At 57.2% G+C, this 15,399-nt stretch overlaps 1 protein-coding gene across 1 annotated transcript in view; it reads left to right on the top strand.

Moving 5' to 3' along the window:
* The first annotated feature begins 455 nt into the window (after window positions 1-455).
* CCDC40 (coiled-coil domain containing 40) overlaps window positions 456-15,399 on the top strand; it is a 36,996-nt gene continuing 22,052 nt past the window's right edge. Inside the window, exons 1-9 of the mRNA XM_029927318.1 lie at window positions 456-498; window positions 1,557-1,704; window positions 2,346-2,792; window positions 8,027-8,177; window positions 9,668-9,840; window positions 10,664-10,747; window positions 10,817-11,036; window positions 13,509-13,666; window positions 13,837-13,959. Of these exons, the coding sequence (XP_029783178.1) occupies window positions 476-498; window positions 1,557-1,704; window positions 2,346-2,792; window positions 8,027-8,177; window positions 9,668-9,840; window positions 10,664-10,747; window positions 10,817-11,036; window positions 13,509-13,666; window positions 13,837-13,959 (1,527 nt within the window). The 5' untranslated portion in view covers window positions 456-475. The remainder of the gene's footprint in view (window positions 499-1,556; window positions 1,705-2,345; window positions 2,793-8,026; window positions 8,178-9,667; window positions 9,841-10,663; window positions 10,748-10,816; window positions 11,037-13,508; window positions 13,667-13,836; window positions 13,960-15,399) is intronic.

Below are 15,399 nucleotides of genomic sequence, written 5' to 3'. Positions count from 1 at the left end.
CGGTCGGCGTCCCCGTCTCCCCCCCGCCCTCCGCACTCCTTCGCGTCTCCAGCCCCTTTGTCGGGAACACCCCCACCCCGCCTCCGCCGCTCCGCTCCCTGAACCCCCAGACTTGCTAGCCCCGCAGTTACCATGGCAACACTACGCCTGGCGGTGCTGCTGCCAGGCCTAAGAGTGGGGGTCTCCGCGGGCCCGGGCCCTCCCCTCCGTCCTGGAAGGGCGGACCCCTCCCTCTCGCCGGGCCTGGGGCGGGACGGAAGGGTCGGGGTCCCTGCGGGTCCGGAAGCCCCTGGGTGACCGTCCTCCGCGCACAGGCCGACCGGAGCGGGGTAGAGCTCCTGACGCCAGCCTCTGCGATCTCCAGCTTTGTTTAAAAGGGCAGAAACGATTTTAAAGAATTTGATCTTTTACTTTAGATGTTTCTTGCAGTGTTTCATTTATTTAAAAAAAGAGTCTGAATTCCAAGTTACAGTAAATGAAAAGACTAAATGGAAAACAGTACGTAGAGTGTGATCTCTAAGTGTGTGTGTGTGTCTGCATGTGTGTGCCTGCACGTGTGGTTAAATGAAGAGAGAAATATCTGAAAGAATATACCTTTGAATTTCTCTTCACGAGAGGCTAAAGCCAGAGGCTTTCCACTGTCCCTGCCACACACTTCTGTATTAGGTTGACTTTTTTAAAAATAAGCTTGTAGTGGGGCACCTGGGGGGCTCAGTCGGTTAAGCCCCCGAACTTCGGCTCAGATCTGATCTCACCGTTTGTTGAGTCTGAGCTCCTGGACGGGTTCTGTGCTGACAGCTCAGAGCCTGGAGCCTGCCCGGATTCTGTGTGTGTCTCTCTCTCAAAAATAAACAAATATTTTTAAAAATTTAAAATAAGCTTGTATTTTTAATCAGAAAAAATAATTTTAAGAATGTAAATCATATGACACCTGGCTGGCTCAATGAGTTGAGCATCTGACTTCAGCTCAGGTCATGAACTCACGGTTTTGTGAGTTCGAGCCCCCATCAGGCTCGCTGCTGTCAGTGCAGAGCCTGCTTCAGATCCTCTGTCCCCCTCTCTCTGCCCCTCTCTGAGCTCTCCCAAAAAATAGATAAATATATTTTTAAAAAGAATGTAAGTCATGACATTCTTGTACTATCAAAATCATGGAGAAACTAATCAAGGGTCTCTAGAATATTTGTCCCTGTTGTGCAACATTCTTTTACTTTGTAATTCTTTTCCTTGCTTTTGTCCTAGACGCACAAACGAACGTGTATATTCAGGGTGACTTTTCTGTTGCAATCCCCTGATGCTCCTCCTTTGATGTTTCCATAATGATTTTTCATTCATTCGTGGAGTGACTCTTTTGTGGCACTCCCTCCCCTCCCTCCATGTGACGGGCATGATCTGGCGCTGGGGTTGGTGACAAACATAACAAAGTCATGGCCAACTGCCTAGAGGGAAGACAGATAATGCACACGTAAATAAGAATATACACAAACAGGGGGAAGTGATAAATACTAAGAAAAAGAACGCTGTTATTTGAAACCCTTAGACTGTATTTCTGCAACCAGGTCTCAGCTGGAAGGCAGATCAACCTCTGGAGGCGAGGAGGACCCGAATAATGAAGGCAGGGACCAGAGCGATGAAGGCGGGGACCAGAGTGATGAAGGCGGGGACCAGAGTGTTGAAGGCGGGGACCAGAGCGATGAAGACAACAGGGTAAGTGCCCTGCAGGTGGGCTGTGCTGGGCTCGTCTTTGCTGGGAACCAAAGAGCTCAGAGCTGCGCAGGAGGACTGGACGGTGACCCTGTTCCTTGCACTAGAACAGACTCAATACCATCCCGAGAAACTCCTTTTTTTTTTTTTAATTTTTTAACATTTATTTTTGAGAGACAGAGAGATCATGAGCAGGGGAGGGGCAGAGAGAGGGACACACAGAATGTGAAGCATGTGAATGTGAGCTGTGAGCCCAGAGCCCGACACCGGGCTCGAACCCACGAGCCATGAAATCCTGACCTGAGCTGAAGTCAGACGCTCAACCGACTGAGCCCCCCAGGCGCCCCGAGAAACGAATTTTCCTTCCTCCCCGTTCTTGAGCGTTGGTGGTTAGTCACGAGGCCCCCAGCCCGGTCTCCTACTCAGATCTCCCTGAGGTTTCCAGAACTCAGTTTCTATAACAAAGGACACAAAACTCACGATCCCGGCAGAGAACAGATAACACACTGAGCGTAATCTCTCAGTGACACGCGGACGTGTCCAGAGGCAGTTTTCCCGTCCATGTAATTACACAATGAAGAGGCAAACGTCACAGGCCTTGTTCTGTGTGTCCTGATTGTTTTCCCCATGTCACACATCTGCAGATGCCACCGGCAGAAGAGAGCAGTGGCCAGAACCACGAAGAGGCCGTCGATGCCGCAGAACTTTCTGAAGAGAACATCGCAGCCCCTGAGGAAGTCCCTGAGGAAGGAGAGACCAAAACTGACGGGGACGCCGGAAATGTTGAAGAACTGGAAACGGAAATGGAAGAGGAATTTGAATTTGAGGAATTCCAATCCGATTGGGAAGGCACACTGTCTGAAGGGAAAGTCAGTTCCACAGATACGGCTTTTTTGTACCAAGGCCTCGAGGAGGTGGCCAGAGAGGAAGCAGAGGATGTCGGGAGGGAAGCTGGTCCCCGAGGCGGCGGCGCCCCAGGTCCGGTGGGATCCGGAGAAGCCGGGGATGTCGCCACAGCGCCGGCCCAGGGCGCAGCGGGCTTACCTGCGCAGACGGGCCAGGGAGCTTCCAGACCCCAGACCGGCACATCGGTGAGTGGCCCTGAGGTCTACTGACGAAGTGAGTTATTGCCTTTGGGGGGCGGTCACCCGGGTGAAGAACTCAGGGCACATTATAAAAACAAATTGCGATTCCTGTTAGAAATTTCTTAGCAAACTTAGGTCTCAGGACCCGCTGTGGAATGCCAAGTTTCTGGACCTTTCTTTGGTGTTCGCCAACCCTCGGCTGGGAGCATTGGGTGTAAGACATCCGGGATTCTGAAGCTCTGGCCTCCGGAGTGGCAATGTCCGGTGACACTGTCCGTGAGGGTAGAAACGCTCCTTATCCCTGCTGTCCGACATGGTAGCCGGCGGTCACGTGTGGCTGCACCTGAAATGTGGCCTGAGCGACGGAGGAACTGAATTTTTAGTTAGGATTCTAATTAAATGCATAAAAGCACCTGTTGCTCGTGGCTACCATATTGGACAAAGCCGTTCTACATAATAATGATTATAATGACAACAATTACTGTCTTATAATCTTTTCTTCTTTTTATTTTTTTAATGTCTATTTCTGAGAGAGAGCGCGCATGCGCACACAATGGGAGGAGGGGCAGAGGGAGAGGGAGACACAGAATCCGATGCAGGCTCCAGGCTCTGAGCCGTAGGCACAGAGCCTGGCCAAGGGCTTGAACTCACAAACCACAAGATCATGACCTAAATTGAAGTCGGCTGCTTAACCGACTGAGCCACCCCTTTTTTTAAATTGTTGAACAAGCATGGGCTTATGGAAGAATTGAATTATGGGGGTGCCTGGGTGGCTCAGTCAGTTAGGCGTCTGACTCTCGATCTCAGCTCAAGTCTTGATCTCAGAGTCATGAGCTCAGGCCCCATGTTGGGCTCCACACTGGGGGTGGAGCTACTTAAAAAACACAAAGAAAGACAGAAAAAAAAGTTAAAGTACGATTCAAAGAACTTTTTTATATTTTTCACCTTGGAGCGTGGTTGACGATCTGATGCCCCATTGCCGCCAAGTGCTTCTACGCGCATTTCCCACCAACAACCAAAATGTAACCGTCAGTCAGGAAACTTCTTCACGTCACCGGATGACCTCCCTCACCAGGCGTCCCCGTGACGTCTCTGATCACAGTTCCGACTCACACGTGGCTTCACGCTGTCTCGTTTGTCAGGTCTTAATCTTCCTCTGACTTTAATAACCTTGACACTTTTTAAGATCAGCAGCCTGACACACTTTAAAATGTGCCTCAGTTTGGATCTGCCTGGCTTTCCTCCCGGTGCGACCTGGGTTGTGGCCCATGGGGGGGTTCGCAGGCGGAGTCTGCGTCCTCCTCGTGTCCTGTCAGGCGGCACACGACCGCAGTCTGTGCCTTGACTAATGACGTTGGCGTGGATCCCTTGATGAAAAAGTGCCAGCCTTCTCCACTGCGCAGCTACCCTTTACCCCGCGGCATCTAAGAAACACTGGTGTGGGGACGCCCGGGTGGCTCAGTCGGTTAAGCGTCCAATGCCTGGTTTTGGCTCAGGTCATGATCTCACCGTTCGTGAGTTCAAGCCCCACACAGGGCTCTGAACTGAGGTGTGGAGCCTGCTTGGGATTCTCCCCCCCGCTTCTCTCTGCTCCTCCCCAGCTCACTCTGTCTCTCAAAGTAAATAATAAACTTAAAGAAAAAGAAAAATTGTGTGCGAAGGTGCTCTCTTTGTTTAAGATAGGAAAGTGAGCCCTTCAAATGAAGAAAAAATCACAACAGATTGCCGCCGTATTCTAGGAGTTCATGTTTCTCTCAGCAGTGGGGATCGGGCCATCTTTCATCAGATTTATCCCTATTTTGGATTTTTTGATGGTATTTTAAACGTCCTCCAATTGCTTGCTGCTCTATTGTATATAGAAACACACCGATTTTTGTATATTGATCTTATATCCAGCAACCTTGCTAAACACCTGCTAGTGAGGGGCAGAGAGGGAGAGAGAGAGTCCCCAGCAGGCTCTGCACTGCCGGTGCGGAGCCCGACGCGAGGCTCTGACCCACCAACCGCGAGGTCATGACCTCAGCCGAAACCGAGAGTTTGTCGCTTACCCGGCGGGGCTGCCCAGGTGCCCCAACACCCTTGTTAGTTCGAGTAGCTTTTGTTTTTGTAGAATCCATACAAGGTTTCGCAAAGATGATGTTGGTTGTGAATAAACACAGGTTAACTTCTTCCTTTCGCATCTGGAAGCCCCTCGTGTCTTTCTCTTGCCTGCTGACACGGGCCAGGAGAGAACTCCCAGCACGACGCTGAGCGGAAATTGTCCCCGCTTTGGCCTGGGAGAGCCCGTTTCATCGGTCTCTGTGTCCTTCTGGCCCACCCACAGCATCTTTTTTCACTGCCATCGTCCTGGGAGAACTTTCTCAGTCTCTGGCACAGAGTCGCCTGGCCCTCGCATCAGACTTTTCTCCAGAAGCCTGGTTTCTCTTGGGGGAAAATAGAATTTTAGAAGTCAAGACTTGGGTGCCAGGTCAGCTCAATGACTGGGGTGTCACTGTCCTCAGGGTCTCTTGGTATCACACACACCACACATCACACACACATGCACACCTCGCACACACCGCACACACACCAGATACCACACACCCTGTGCGCACACACACACACCGCTCGCACAAGCACACCCTGTGCGCACACACACACACCGCTCACACACACCAGATACCACACACCCTGCACACAACACAAGCGCACACACACTGCTCACACTGCACACAAGTGCACACACACCCCCCCCCCGCATGCACACGCACACACCACTCACACACACACACCCTGCTCACACAAACCCTTCTCTAACACAACTCGCCCGAGCGAGTTCCTCCTGAGGTCCTCCCTTCCCGGATTCCCAGGTCCCTTCCCAGCCGTGAGAAGCCCCCGTTCTCCTTGATGTAGTTGTGAGTCTGATCCGTCCCCCCGACCGCGTTCTCCACCCTCCGGGGGACCCTCCTCACCTGCCTGAGCCGAGACACCCCCACGCCGGCCCGGCCACCTCAGCACGGGGGCAACCCCGCCAGGCCGGCCCCACCTCCTGGCTCCAGGTGTGAGCTGCTCTGGAGGGAAAGTGGGGAGCAGGGCTACGTCCCTCCAGCCTCGACTCTGGGCCGGACGCGCCCACACCCTTGGCGTGGCTGATCGGTGAGCCGGACCCCAGCGCCGTGGGGCCGGGGCTGTGATCCCGGGGCCCAGGAGGCGACGGGGACGGACTCTCTGGCCACAGTCACGCTGCCGCTGCCAGGCCGCTGGCTCTTGCTCCAAAGTCACCGTTCTCAACCACGGGCAACAATCCTGCTCCACCTGACGAGCCCTCGAGTTAGTGACTTCAGAGAATAACCCGGTTAGATGCCCGCAAATCAAATCAAAACGACAGCTGTGTCCACCTTGTAAGATGTCCAGGAGATTCCAAGTGTGGGCGCGTGTTGGAGTGAGCTGTCAGCCCAGGCTCCGTCCGTGGATCTCGTTTCTAGAAAACGCACAGGGAAACAGTTTCCCAGTGTGATCAGCCGGAAGAGCAGAGGCAAACCTGAGAGGCAAACCTGCCTCCGGCTGCTGCTCAGTCTTCAGAAAGAACGGGAGTTGCAGAGAGGGCCGCGCTCCTGGATTTCTCGGTGGGAGGAGCCTTTTCTGGACGCCCCAGAGGGGCGGGCTCTGCACTCTGGGCCCCCCCGCTGCTGTCATGAAGGTTCTGGACCCCTCGGGGGCGGTGTCTAGACTCAGCATTCTCTGAGGAACGGTTAGAAAGAGCGTGAGCTGCGGTTGAGGCCTCCAAGTCGACGCCTGCCCTTGGCCGACTGTGGAGGCTCCGACAAGGTCTTTGGCTTTTGTGAGGCCGCCCCCCCCAGCAGAAGTGATCCTGTCGGCCGCCCGGGTGCTGTGAGGGTCGTTCTTTTACCAGCCCCTACCAGCAGCAATAGTTTTTTCAACAGTAATATAATTGCAAGAGTCTCTTTTAAGGTTAAAATGAGGCCGGGCGCTTTTATTGAGAGAAGACGTTTTATGTATTTATGTATTTTTTAAAATTTACATCCAAGTTAGCTCGCATATGGTGCACCAATGGTTTCAGGAGTAGATTCCTTACTGCCCCTCAGCCACTCAGCCCACCCCCCTCCCGCAGCCCCTCCAGCAGCCCTCGGTCTGTTCTCCGTGTCTAAGAGCCTCATGGTTTTGTCCCCTTCCCTGCTTTCATATTGTCTTTATATTATTTCTGCTTCCCTTCCCTGATGTTCATCTGTTTTGTATCTTAAAGTCCTCATATGAGTGAAGGCGTAGGATACTTGTCTTCCTCTGACTAATTTCACTGGGCATCATACCCTCAGTTCCACTCACGTAGTTGCAAATGGCGAGATTTCGTTTTGTTCGTTGCCGAGTAATACTCCCCATCTTCTTTATCCATCATCTGTCGGTGGCCATCTGGGCTCTCTCCACACGGTGGCTGCCATCGACGGCGCTGCTGTGAACACGGGGGTGCACGCGCCCCTTCGGAACAGCACCCTGTGTCCCTTGGATAAATACCTACTAGTGCCATCGCTGGGTCGGAGGGCAGTTCTATTTCTCATTCTCTGAGGACCCGGTTTGCGTCCCCGCAGCCGCGCGAGAGGGCTCTCCTCCTCCGCGTCCTCGCCACCGCCTGCCGTCGCCGGAGTGGCTACATCAGCCGTTCCGACGGTGCGAGGCGGCGTCTCGTTGTGGTTTTGATGTGTATTTCCCTGGTGAGGAGTGACGCTGGGCATTTTTTCACGTGTCTGTTCACCACCTGGACGTCTTCTTTGGAGAAGTGTCTGTTCGTGTTTTTAGACCATTTCTTTATTGGATTATTTGTTTTTTGGGTGTTGAGTTTGATAGAAAGAAGACATTTTCTTATCAAAATGTCCCTAAAGTGGGATGGTTTGGAAGGAAAGAAGTAGGGGCCGGCTTTCCAGCGTCCTCCTGCACAGGGGAGGCTCGAGACGCCGCTCACACCCCCGGGCGGCCAGCTTCGGGCGTAAAGAGCCCCACGTGGGACACACGCCCGTTCCTCAGCATCTGCACATTGCCGAGGATCTAGACGGGCGGGGACCACTCCCGAATGGCTGGCTCGGGGCAGAGATGTTTTCTATTTTGCAAAACCCAAGTAACTTTATATCCAAACGGTTTGGCTTTGTTTTTGCAATTACACCGCATTCTGAGCCCTGCAATCGGTCAGCATCCGAGCGTCAGTCCTGATTAAGCCCTCACGGATGTGGGTTTGGTTGTTCTCGCTCCAGGAAACCTCCCGCACGGGGCTCCAGCCAGGACCCTCCCCCCCGCGGACGCCACTCACTCTCCGGCTGGGCCAGGAGGGCAGCACCGAGCCCTCGGACTCCGACTCCGACGAGCTGCTCCAGGGCACGGAGGGGCCCTCCGCGCAGGAGCCAGGTACCCCCCCCCCAGGCCGTCCTGTCCGCGGGGTCAGCCCCTTCGTGCCCCCTTCTGGGTGAGCGACCCCACTCGTGCGCCCCTGTTACCTCGTCTCCTGTCCAGCTACGAGCCTACAGACAAAACTGTTACCAGCAGACAGGGGGCCATCCACGGAGCCCCACGCTGCTCTACCTGCTTTAATCCTTACACTAACCCGACGGGGCAGGAACCCGTCTTGCACTTTGCAAAGACCCTAAGAGTCGTTTAGTGGCCTGTCCGAGTGAGTGGCAGAGCCAAGCCTTGACTGAGACCCGATGACGTCCCAAACCACAGCCCCGGACTGTCAGTCCCAGCCGCCGCCGGGTCCGAGAGAGGGGCTCGGCAGCGGGACCCCGACGCCCACGTCTGCTGAGTGTCGGAGGCTCGCTCGGCACCCCCGTCCTCCGTCCCAGCGCGGGGGCCGTGGGAGCAGCGCATCACGGTGTCTGTGCCCGGAGGGCCCAGCGGACAAAGCCTCCCATCACCTCACGAGGCCGCGCAGGCCGCGCACATGCGAGCGAGCTAGAAACAGAAGCGGTCTCTCCCGCCCCGGTGGACGGGACCGTGGAGGCTCACAGACAGTCCATTTCCTGTCAGTCCTACCGGCCGTTTCCCATCAAAACCAAGACAAAGCAAAACACGTAGTCCCTCAGTAAGGGGCCAGCTTTCACCAAATGTTCACTAGTTGTGTCTAAAAAAGTATCCACCAAACATCTTTCCTTCTTGGGGTATGTTAAAGGTGATACACATTACCTTTTTAAATTCTATTTTGTTTTTGAGCAAGAGAGAGCGAGCGAGCAGGGGAGGGGCACACAGAGAGGGAGACAGAATGCCAAGCAGGCTCCGTGTGGTCAGCAGGGAGCCCAATGCGGGACTCGTGCTCACACATCGTGAGATCGTGACCTGAGCTGAGATCAAGAGTGGGGTGCTTGGGGCGCCTGGGGGGCTCGGTCAGTGAAGCGTCTGACTTGGGCTCAGGTCAGGATCTCACGGTTCGTGGGTTCGAGCCCCGCGTCGGGCTCTGTGCTGACGGCTCGGAGCCTGGAGCCTGCTTTAGATTCTGTGTCTCCCTCTCTCTCTGACCCTCCTCTGCTCACACTGTCTCTCTCTCTCTCTCTCTCTCAAAAATAAAAATAAAAAACATCAAAAAATAATTTTAAGAGTGGGTTGCTTAACCGCTGAGCCACCCGGGTGCCCCCACATTACCCTTAAATAGTGACTCTTTCACGCGGGCTCTCTCTGTCTCTCTCAAAGATAAATAAATACATGAAATATGATCCTTTCTATGGATCACGTGAACCAACACATAGAAGACCCTGGAAGCAGCACTTAGAGCCCAGCCCACTGGCTGTTTCTCCCTCTCTTTTCCATCGTGCTGCAGGAGGCTGGAAATCAGCCGCACCGAGGGGGCTCCAAGGGCCACGTTGAGCCCTGTACTAACCCCTCAGGGAGGCTTGCTGTCCCCCCAGGTGTCCCCCCAGAGGAGCCCGAGGGCCCGCCCGAGGGAGGCGCCGTGCCCACCGCCCTGGAGCAGACCCGGCGGCTGAGCACTTCCGAGGAGGCTGCAGGGGGAGCCGAGGCCGAGGGCAGCGACGAGGCGGAGGAGGACAGAGCCCGCCTGGTGGTTCTGGACCCAGGCCACGTAAGGATGCGCTCCGGCCTCGCCGGTGCCCTAGACCCGCCGGAGAGCCACCAGAGACGCCCTTAGCCTGCTGTTAGCTCCCTCTGCCTCCCTCCCGCACCCCGCGCCCCACCCACTCAGCAGTGTGTCTGCACGGTTCGGGCCCCTGCTCTGTGAAGCGTCTTCTCCCCTTTTTGCCACGTCTCAACCGCGGCACTGCTGACACTGGGAGCAGGACACTCTCCGGGGTGGGGCTGTGGCGGGGGGACCGGCTCCAGGCGCCAGATGCCAGCAGCGCCCCGCCCCTTGGCCGGGACAGCCAGGAAGGTCCCCAGATATTGCTGGACGTTGGGTGGGGGCACGGTCACCCCCAGTCAGAGCCACGGCTTTGAGCCAGCCGACCTGGTCCTGAGCCCCCTGGTCCCGCCCCTCTGGTAAGCAGGTAGGGCAGATCTTGACTGGCTGAGCCCGTTTGGAAAGTTGCAGTGCTCCCCTGGGGACCATCGGCCGCTGCCCTGGGAAGAGGGGCTCAGTGTTCCTTGGCTGCTGGCGTCCCAGGCCCTGCTCATCACCCCTCTCATCCCCGGGCTGGGGGGTACGGGAATCCAGGACCTCCACGCCAGCTCATCCAGTCATTTCACCAGAATACGCGCTCAAGTCTTCAGGGCCCCAGACAGGACCACGAGTGCCTTTGATCTGTGGCTGCCAGAGCAGGTCCCGGGAGAACGCGGGGAGCACCCCCACGGGGGTCCTGTCTGTCCCCCACCCCGCGAGCGCTCCGGCGACTTTGGCTGTGCCCTGCGGAAGCCAGGAGAGTGACCGGGCTGGTTCTCTGTCGCTGTAGCCCCTGATGGGAAGGTTCCAGGCGGCCCTGAAGAACCATCTCAACAAACAGATAGAGAAGCTGAAACTGGAACTTCAGGAGCTGGTGCGTATGGGCCCCGCCCGCGCCCGCTGGCGCCCCGACCCGTGACGCAGCCTGGGTCTCTCTGCACAGGGCGTGGCCGCCAAGCACAGCCGGGCGCAGCGGCAGGAGCTGGGGGTGCAGCTGTACGGGCTCCAGCAGCACCTGGCGCGCCTGCAGATGCAGCTGGAGAAGAGCCACGACCGCCACTCGGAGGCCGCGCGCGCCCGGCGCCAGAGGGAGGACGAGCTGCGGGCCGTGCGCCTGCTCTACGCGCAGACGTGCGAGAGCGCCAACGGCGAGCGCAAGAAGCGTAAGGCGGGGCGGCCCGCGACCCCGAGGGTGTCCCCGAGTGCCGCCATGACCCAGCGGGGCGTCCCTGCATGCGGTCACGTCCCCGGGCACCTGCGCGACCCCGAGGGTGTCCCCGAGTGCCGCCATGACCCAGCGGGGCGTCCCTGCATGCGGTCACGTCCCCGGGCACCTGCGCGACCCCGAGGGTGTCCCCGAGTGCCAGCATGACCCAGCGGGGCGTCCCCGCGTGCTGTCAAGTCCCCATGGGGAGGTGCCACCCAAAGGCATCCCTGCGGGCCGTCACAGGGCACGGAGAAAAGCAAAATGTGGTCGTGTCCTACGGGGCTTCCCAGCCTTTTTAGGGCAGGAAGGCATCTGGGTCTTAAAAGCCCCTGGTGAGGTGAGAAGCAAACACGGACAGCGGACAGCCTCAGAGGCTGAAGAGACACGGGGGCTGTGAGGGGTCGGCAGGGTTCGAATAATCAGGAAGGAATGGGGGAGGCCCAGTCCAGGCACGGGGTCCACAGCCCCGGGGTCGGCGGCAGAAACTGGGGGCCAGGGAGGCGTTGGACCAGATGAGTCAGTGGCGCTTTTCAAACAGCCCCCTGCTCAGAGCCAGGTCGCCGGCCTCCCGGAGCAGCTGCCTCTGTGCTCTGCTGTGATTATTTCAGTCTGGGGGCGTTTTCATGTTTCCAAGCTTATTTGCCAACTCTGTACATTCATTACGATGGGGAACATTTTAGACCCCGAGAAACGCAGAAGTTTCTGGACAGGCAGCTTCTGGGCGAATGCTCATTTATCAGGCTGCCTCCCTGATCACCACTGAATTAACAGAAAACACCGAAAAGAGAAGGCGAAATTCATGCGGTAACAATAAAGGGCCTCACCCTCCAGGTGGGGTAGAACGTGCCCCCCCCCCTCCCAACGCCAGGACCCTTCAGCGGAGGCTCAGGGTGTGGACGGCCTTCCGGAGACATTCAGCCGTCTCCTGGACTTGGTGTCCTTTCTGGAGCTCATCGGACACAGGGAAGGAACCTGTCCAAGCAGGGATTCCAGGAACGCTACGGTTTCTCTCTTCTGAGCATGAGGGGATTCGGGTGGTCCCGGCCCAGCCCACAGAGCGGTCACCTCCCCGGCACAGGCCCGACGACAAAAACAGAAGAGGGCTGATGGCTCTCCAGCTCATACTCCACCTGCGATTCTAGAGGCCGTCACATCAGACGGAGCGAAAAGGATGGGGGAAGGGCTACTTGGAAATAAAAAGTATAACCGTCAGCCAAACAAACCAAAAGTCAGGAAACAGACAAATCCAGACTGTTACAAATTCGAGGAATCCTCCCCCGAATTCAGAGCAAAACCCCCAAGAGCGGCGATGGACGTTTTGAGAAGGAGACAAAAGACTCGGATGTTAGATCTGGGACTGTCAACATCCATCAGACGGAAATCCCAGGAGATCAGGGGCATTAACGGACGACCTCAGAGAGTATCTGGGTGAGTTCCGGAAAGCTAACTCTTCAACTATGAAGACTCAAAGAGGCCCCGACGGCGGGACGAGAAAATACACGTGCCTGGACACAGCTGGTGACATTTTTAAATTCCAAAGGGAAAACATGCTGTCGGCTTCGGGGCAGGACAGACCCAGAGCCTCTGCCCCTCGCAGGAGCCCTGGGCGACTCGGAGCCACTGGGGCCCGGCCCGGCCCGCGGCTGCGACGCAGCGGTTCTGCGAAGGCACAGGCTCTTGTTCCTGGTCTTTTTTTCTTTTCTCTTTTTTTCTTTTTAAGCCTTGCAGGCGATTCTGATGTGCAGTCAGGACTGAGACTCACAGACCTCAAATATAAGGGACAAGGTAGAGATGCCTGGGAGGTAAGGGGACAGGACCAAAAAGAGCCCCGTCCACACGGAGACCACGGCTGCGTGGGGCACCGACGGCAAAGGAGCCCACGAATCGAGCCTCGGCTGCGGCAGAAAGCGCTCGAGTCAAACCCATGACCCTGCGTGGTTTCATTTGGCTTTTCGTGGACGAGCCTGAAATTAAAGCATTCTGCTTCCAAAGGCTTAGAAAGGGCAAATTAACCAAAAGAAGTAGGAAGAGGAGGAAAATAAAATGGCAGAAACTGGTTTTAAAAAATGAGTTGGCCTGATAAAAATACTTAGGTTTTTTTTTTTTTAACATTTATCAATTTTTGAGAGAAACAGGCAGAGCATAAGTGGGGGAGGGGCAGAGAGAGGGAGACACGGAATCCAAAGCAGGTTCTGGGCCCTGAGCTGACAGCCCAGAGCCTGACGCGGGGCTCGAACCCACAAACTGTGAGATCACGACCTGAGCCGAAGTCGGACGCTTGACCGACTGAGCCCCCAGGCGCCCCTAAGGGTCTCTGCGGTCTAGAAGTGGGCTCCCAGGCTCGGGCACAGCGGCCGGCGGGGGCCTCCCGGGGTGCGGGCCATGCCTGCGTGCGGGTGCCCCAGCCGCCCCCCTCTCTCCCCCGCAGTGGCGGCTCTGCAGGCCGAGCTGGAGGGCCTGGCTCTGCACCTGTTCTACCTGCAGAACGTGGACCAGGATGTGCGTGACGACATCCGTGTGATGGAGCGGGTGGTGAAGAAGTCGGAGGCGGAGCGGGCGCGGGCCGAGACGGAGAAGAAGAAGCAGGTGCTTTGCAAAGTTGATGCGTGTGCGGCGACCACCACCAAGCCTTCCGTTCCCCAAAGGCCCTCAGCTCTGCCTCCTGCGTGAATGCGGCGGCCCGGAGGGGGGTCTCTGACTTGGGTCGGGGGCTTCTGGAGAATTCTCTCTGAGCCGCCCGCCGTCTGGTTCCCCAGGACCTTCACGTGGACCAGCTCACCACCAGAGCCAACCAGCTGGAGGAGCAGATCGCCCTGCTGGAGGCTCAGAGCTGCGCCCAGACGGAGGACACCCGGGCAATCAGGAAAGCAGTGAGCGAGGTAGGAGCGGCGCCGCAGCGCCCAGGGCGCTGCCCCGCATGCCCCGCACCCAGCAGACCCTGCTGACCCCCCGCTGACCGGTGCAGGGAGGGGGATGCAGCAGAGACCCGCCAAGGATGACGGGTGTTTGGACTCTGGCGGCAGCCAGCGCGGCCCAGGAGGCCTCCAGGAACCCAGACGCCGGGGCTGCCGCTGGCACATCCTGGCAGCAGTGGCCAGTCGGGCGAGGGCTGGGGTCTCCCTGACCCTGACGGCGCTCAGCCCTGGGCGGTGGAGCTGCTGATCCGAGGGAGGGAGGGACCCATAGTGCACCACATTCCGAGGCCAACACGAGCGACCAACATTGCTGCGTCTTTTTTTTTTAGTTGTTTTAATGTTTAATTTTGAGAGAGAGAGAGAGAGAGACACAGAGCACGAGCGGGGGAGGGGCAGACAGAGAGGGAGACACAGAATCTGAAGCAGCTCCAGGCTCCGAGCTGTCAGCACAGAGCCCGACGCGGGGCTCGAACTCACAATTAGTGAGATCATGATCTGAGCCAAAGTCAGACGCTCAACTGACTGGGCCACCCAGGCGCCCCTGGACTTTGAAAATCAGGGAGAAACGCCCTGTGCCTGACTCCACGGTGTGATGGCTGTGGACACAGTGTGACGTGTCCTCTCCTTACGGCTTTGGTGCCTCCTGCCTTGCTGCCCCCAGCAGGTGCCCCGCAGACATTCCTGAAGGAACCTGCGAGGAGCCGGCGGGGCGGGGCTTCCGGGCGAGCAGCGGAACACACGTGGGCCGGGGGCTCCGTCAGGTGAGCGTCCGGCTTCGGATCAGGTCAGATCTCACGGTTCGTGGGTTCGAGCCCCGAGTCGGGCACTGTGCTGACATCTCAGAGCCTGGAGCTGCTTCCGATTCTGTGTCTCCCTCTCTCTCTGCCCCTTCCTCGCTCACGCTGCGTCTCTCTCTCTCTGTCTCTCAAAAATAAACATTGAAAAAAAAGATCTTTATTCGAGGACAGCATTGTAACACCCACGGGGAAAGACGCTCCCCTTCCTCCCAAAATACCCTGGGCTTCATTCCAAGGCAAGTGCTGAAGATGCACTGAGTGAAATTGTGTAGATTTAGAAGCTCCACCAGCGGAATGAATAGAGATTCCCTGCGGACCGTGTTGTGTGTGACAGCAGGGTCCCAGGCAGGGCTGGGCGGGGGGCATCGCTGCCAGACTCACCACGTCTGAGCCGTGGACGCCTGTCGCTGAGACGAAAGCCTGTGCTGAGTTTTAATTCTGGGTCACAAATCGTAGGGAACGTGACCGCACCCCCCACGCCCGCGCGCGCACCCCCACGCCCACGCGCGCACCCCCCACGCCCACACCTCCACACTCCCACACACACCCCACACCCGCGCGCACACCCCCACGCCCGCGCGCACCCCCACGCCCGCGCGCACCCCCA

The sequence above is a fragment of the Suricata suricatta genome, chromosome 17, assembly GCF_006229205.1.
Source record: "Suricata suricatta isolate VVHF042 chromosome 17, meerkat_22Aug2017_6uvM2_HiC, whole genome shotgun sequence".
NCBI classification, from domain to species: Eukaryota; Metazoa; Chordata; class Mammalia; order Carnivora; family Herpestidae; genus Suricata; species Suricata suricatta.
Note: the sequence above shows the minus strand (reverse complement) of the source record. Positions and strands in the feature narration are given on the sequence as shown.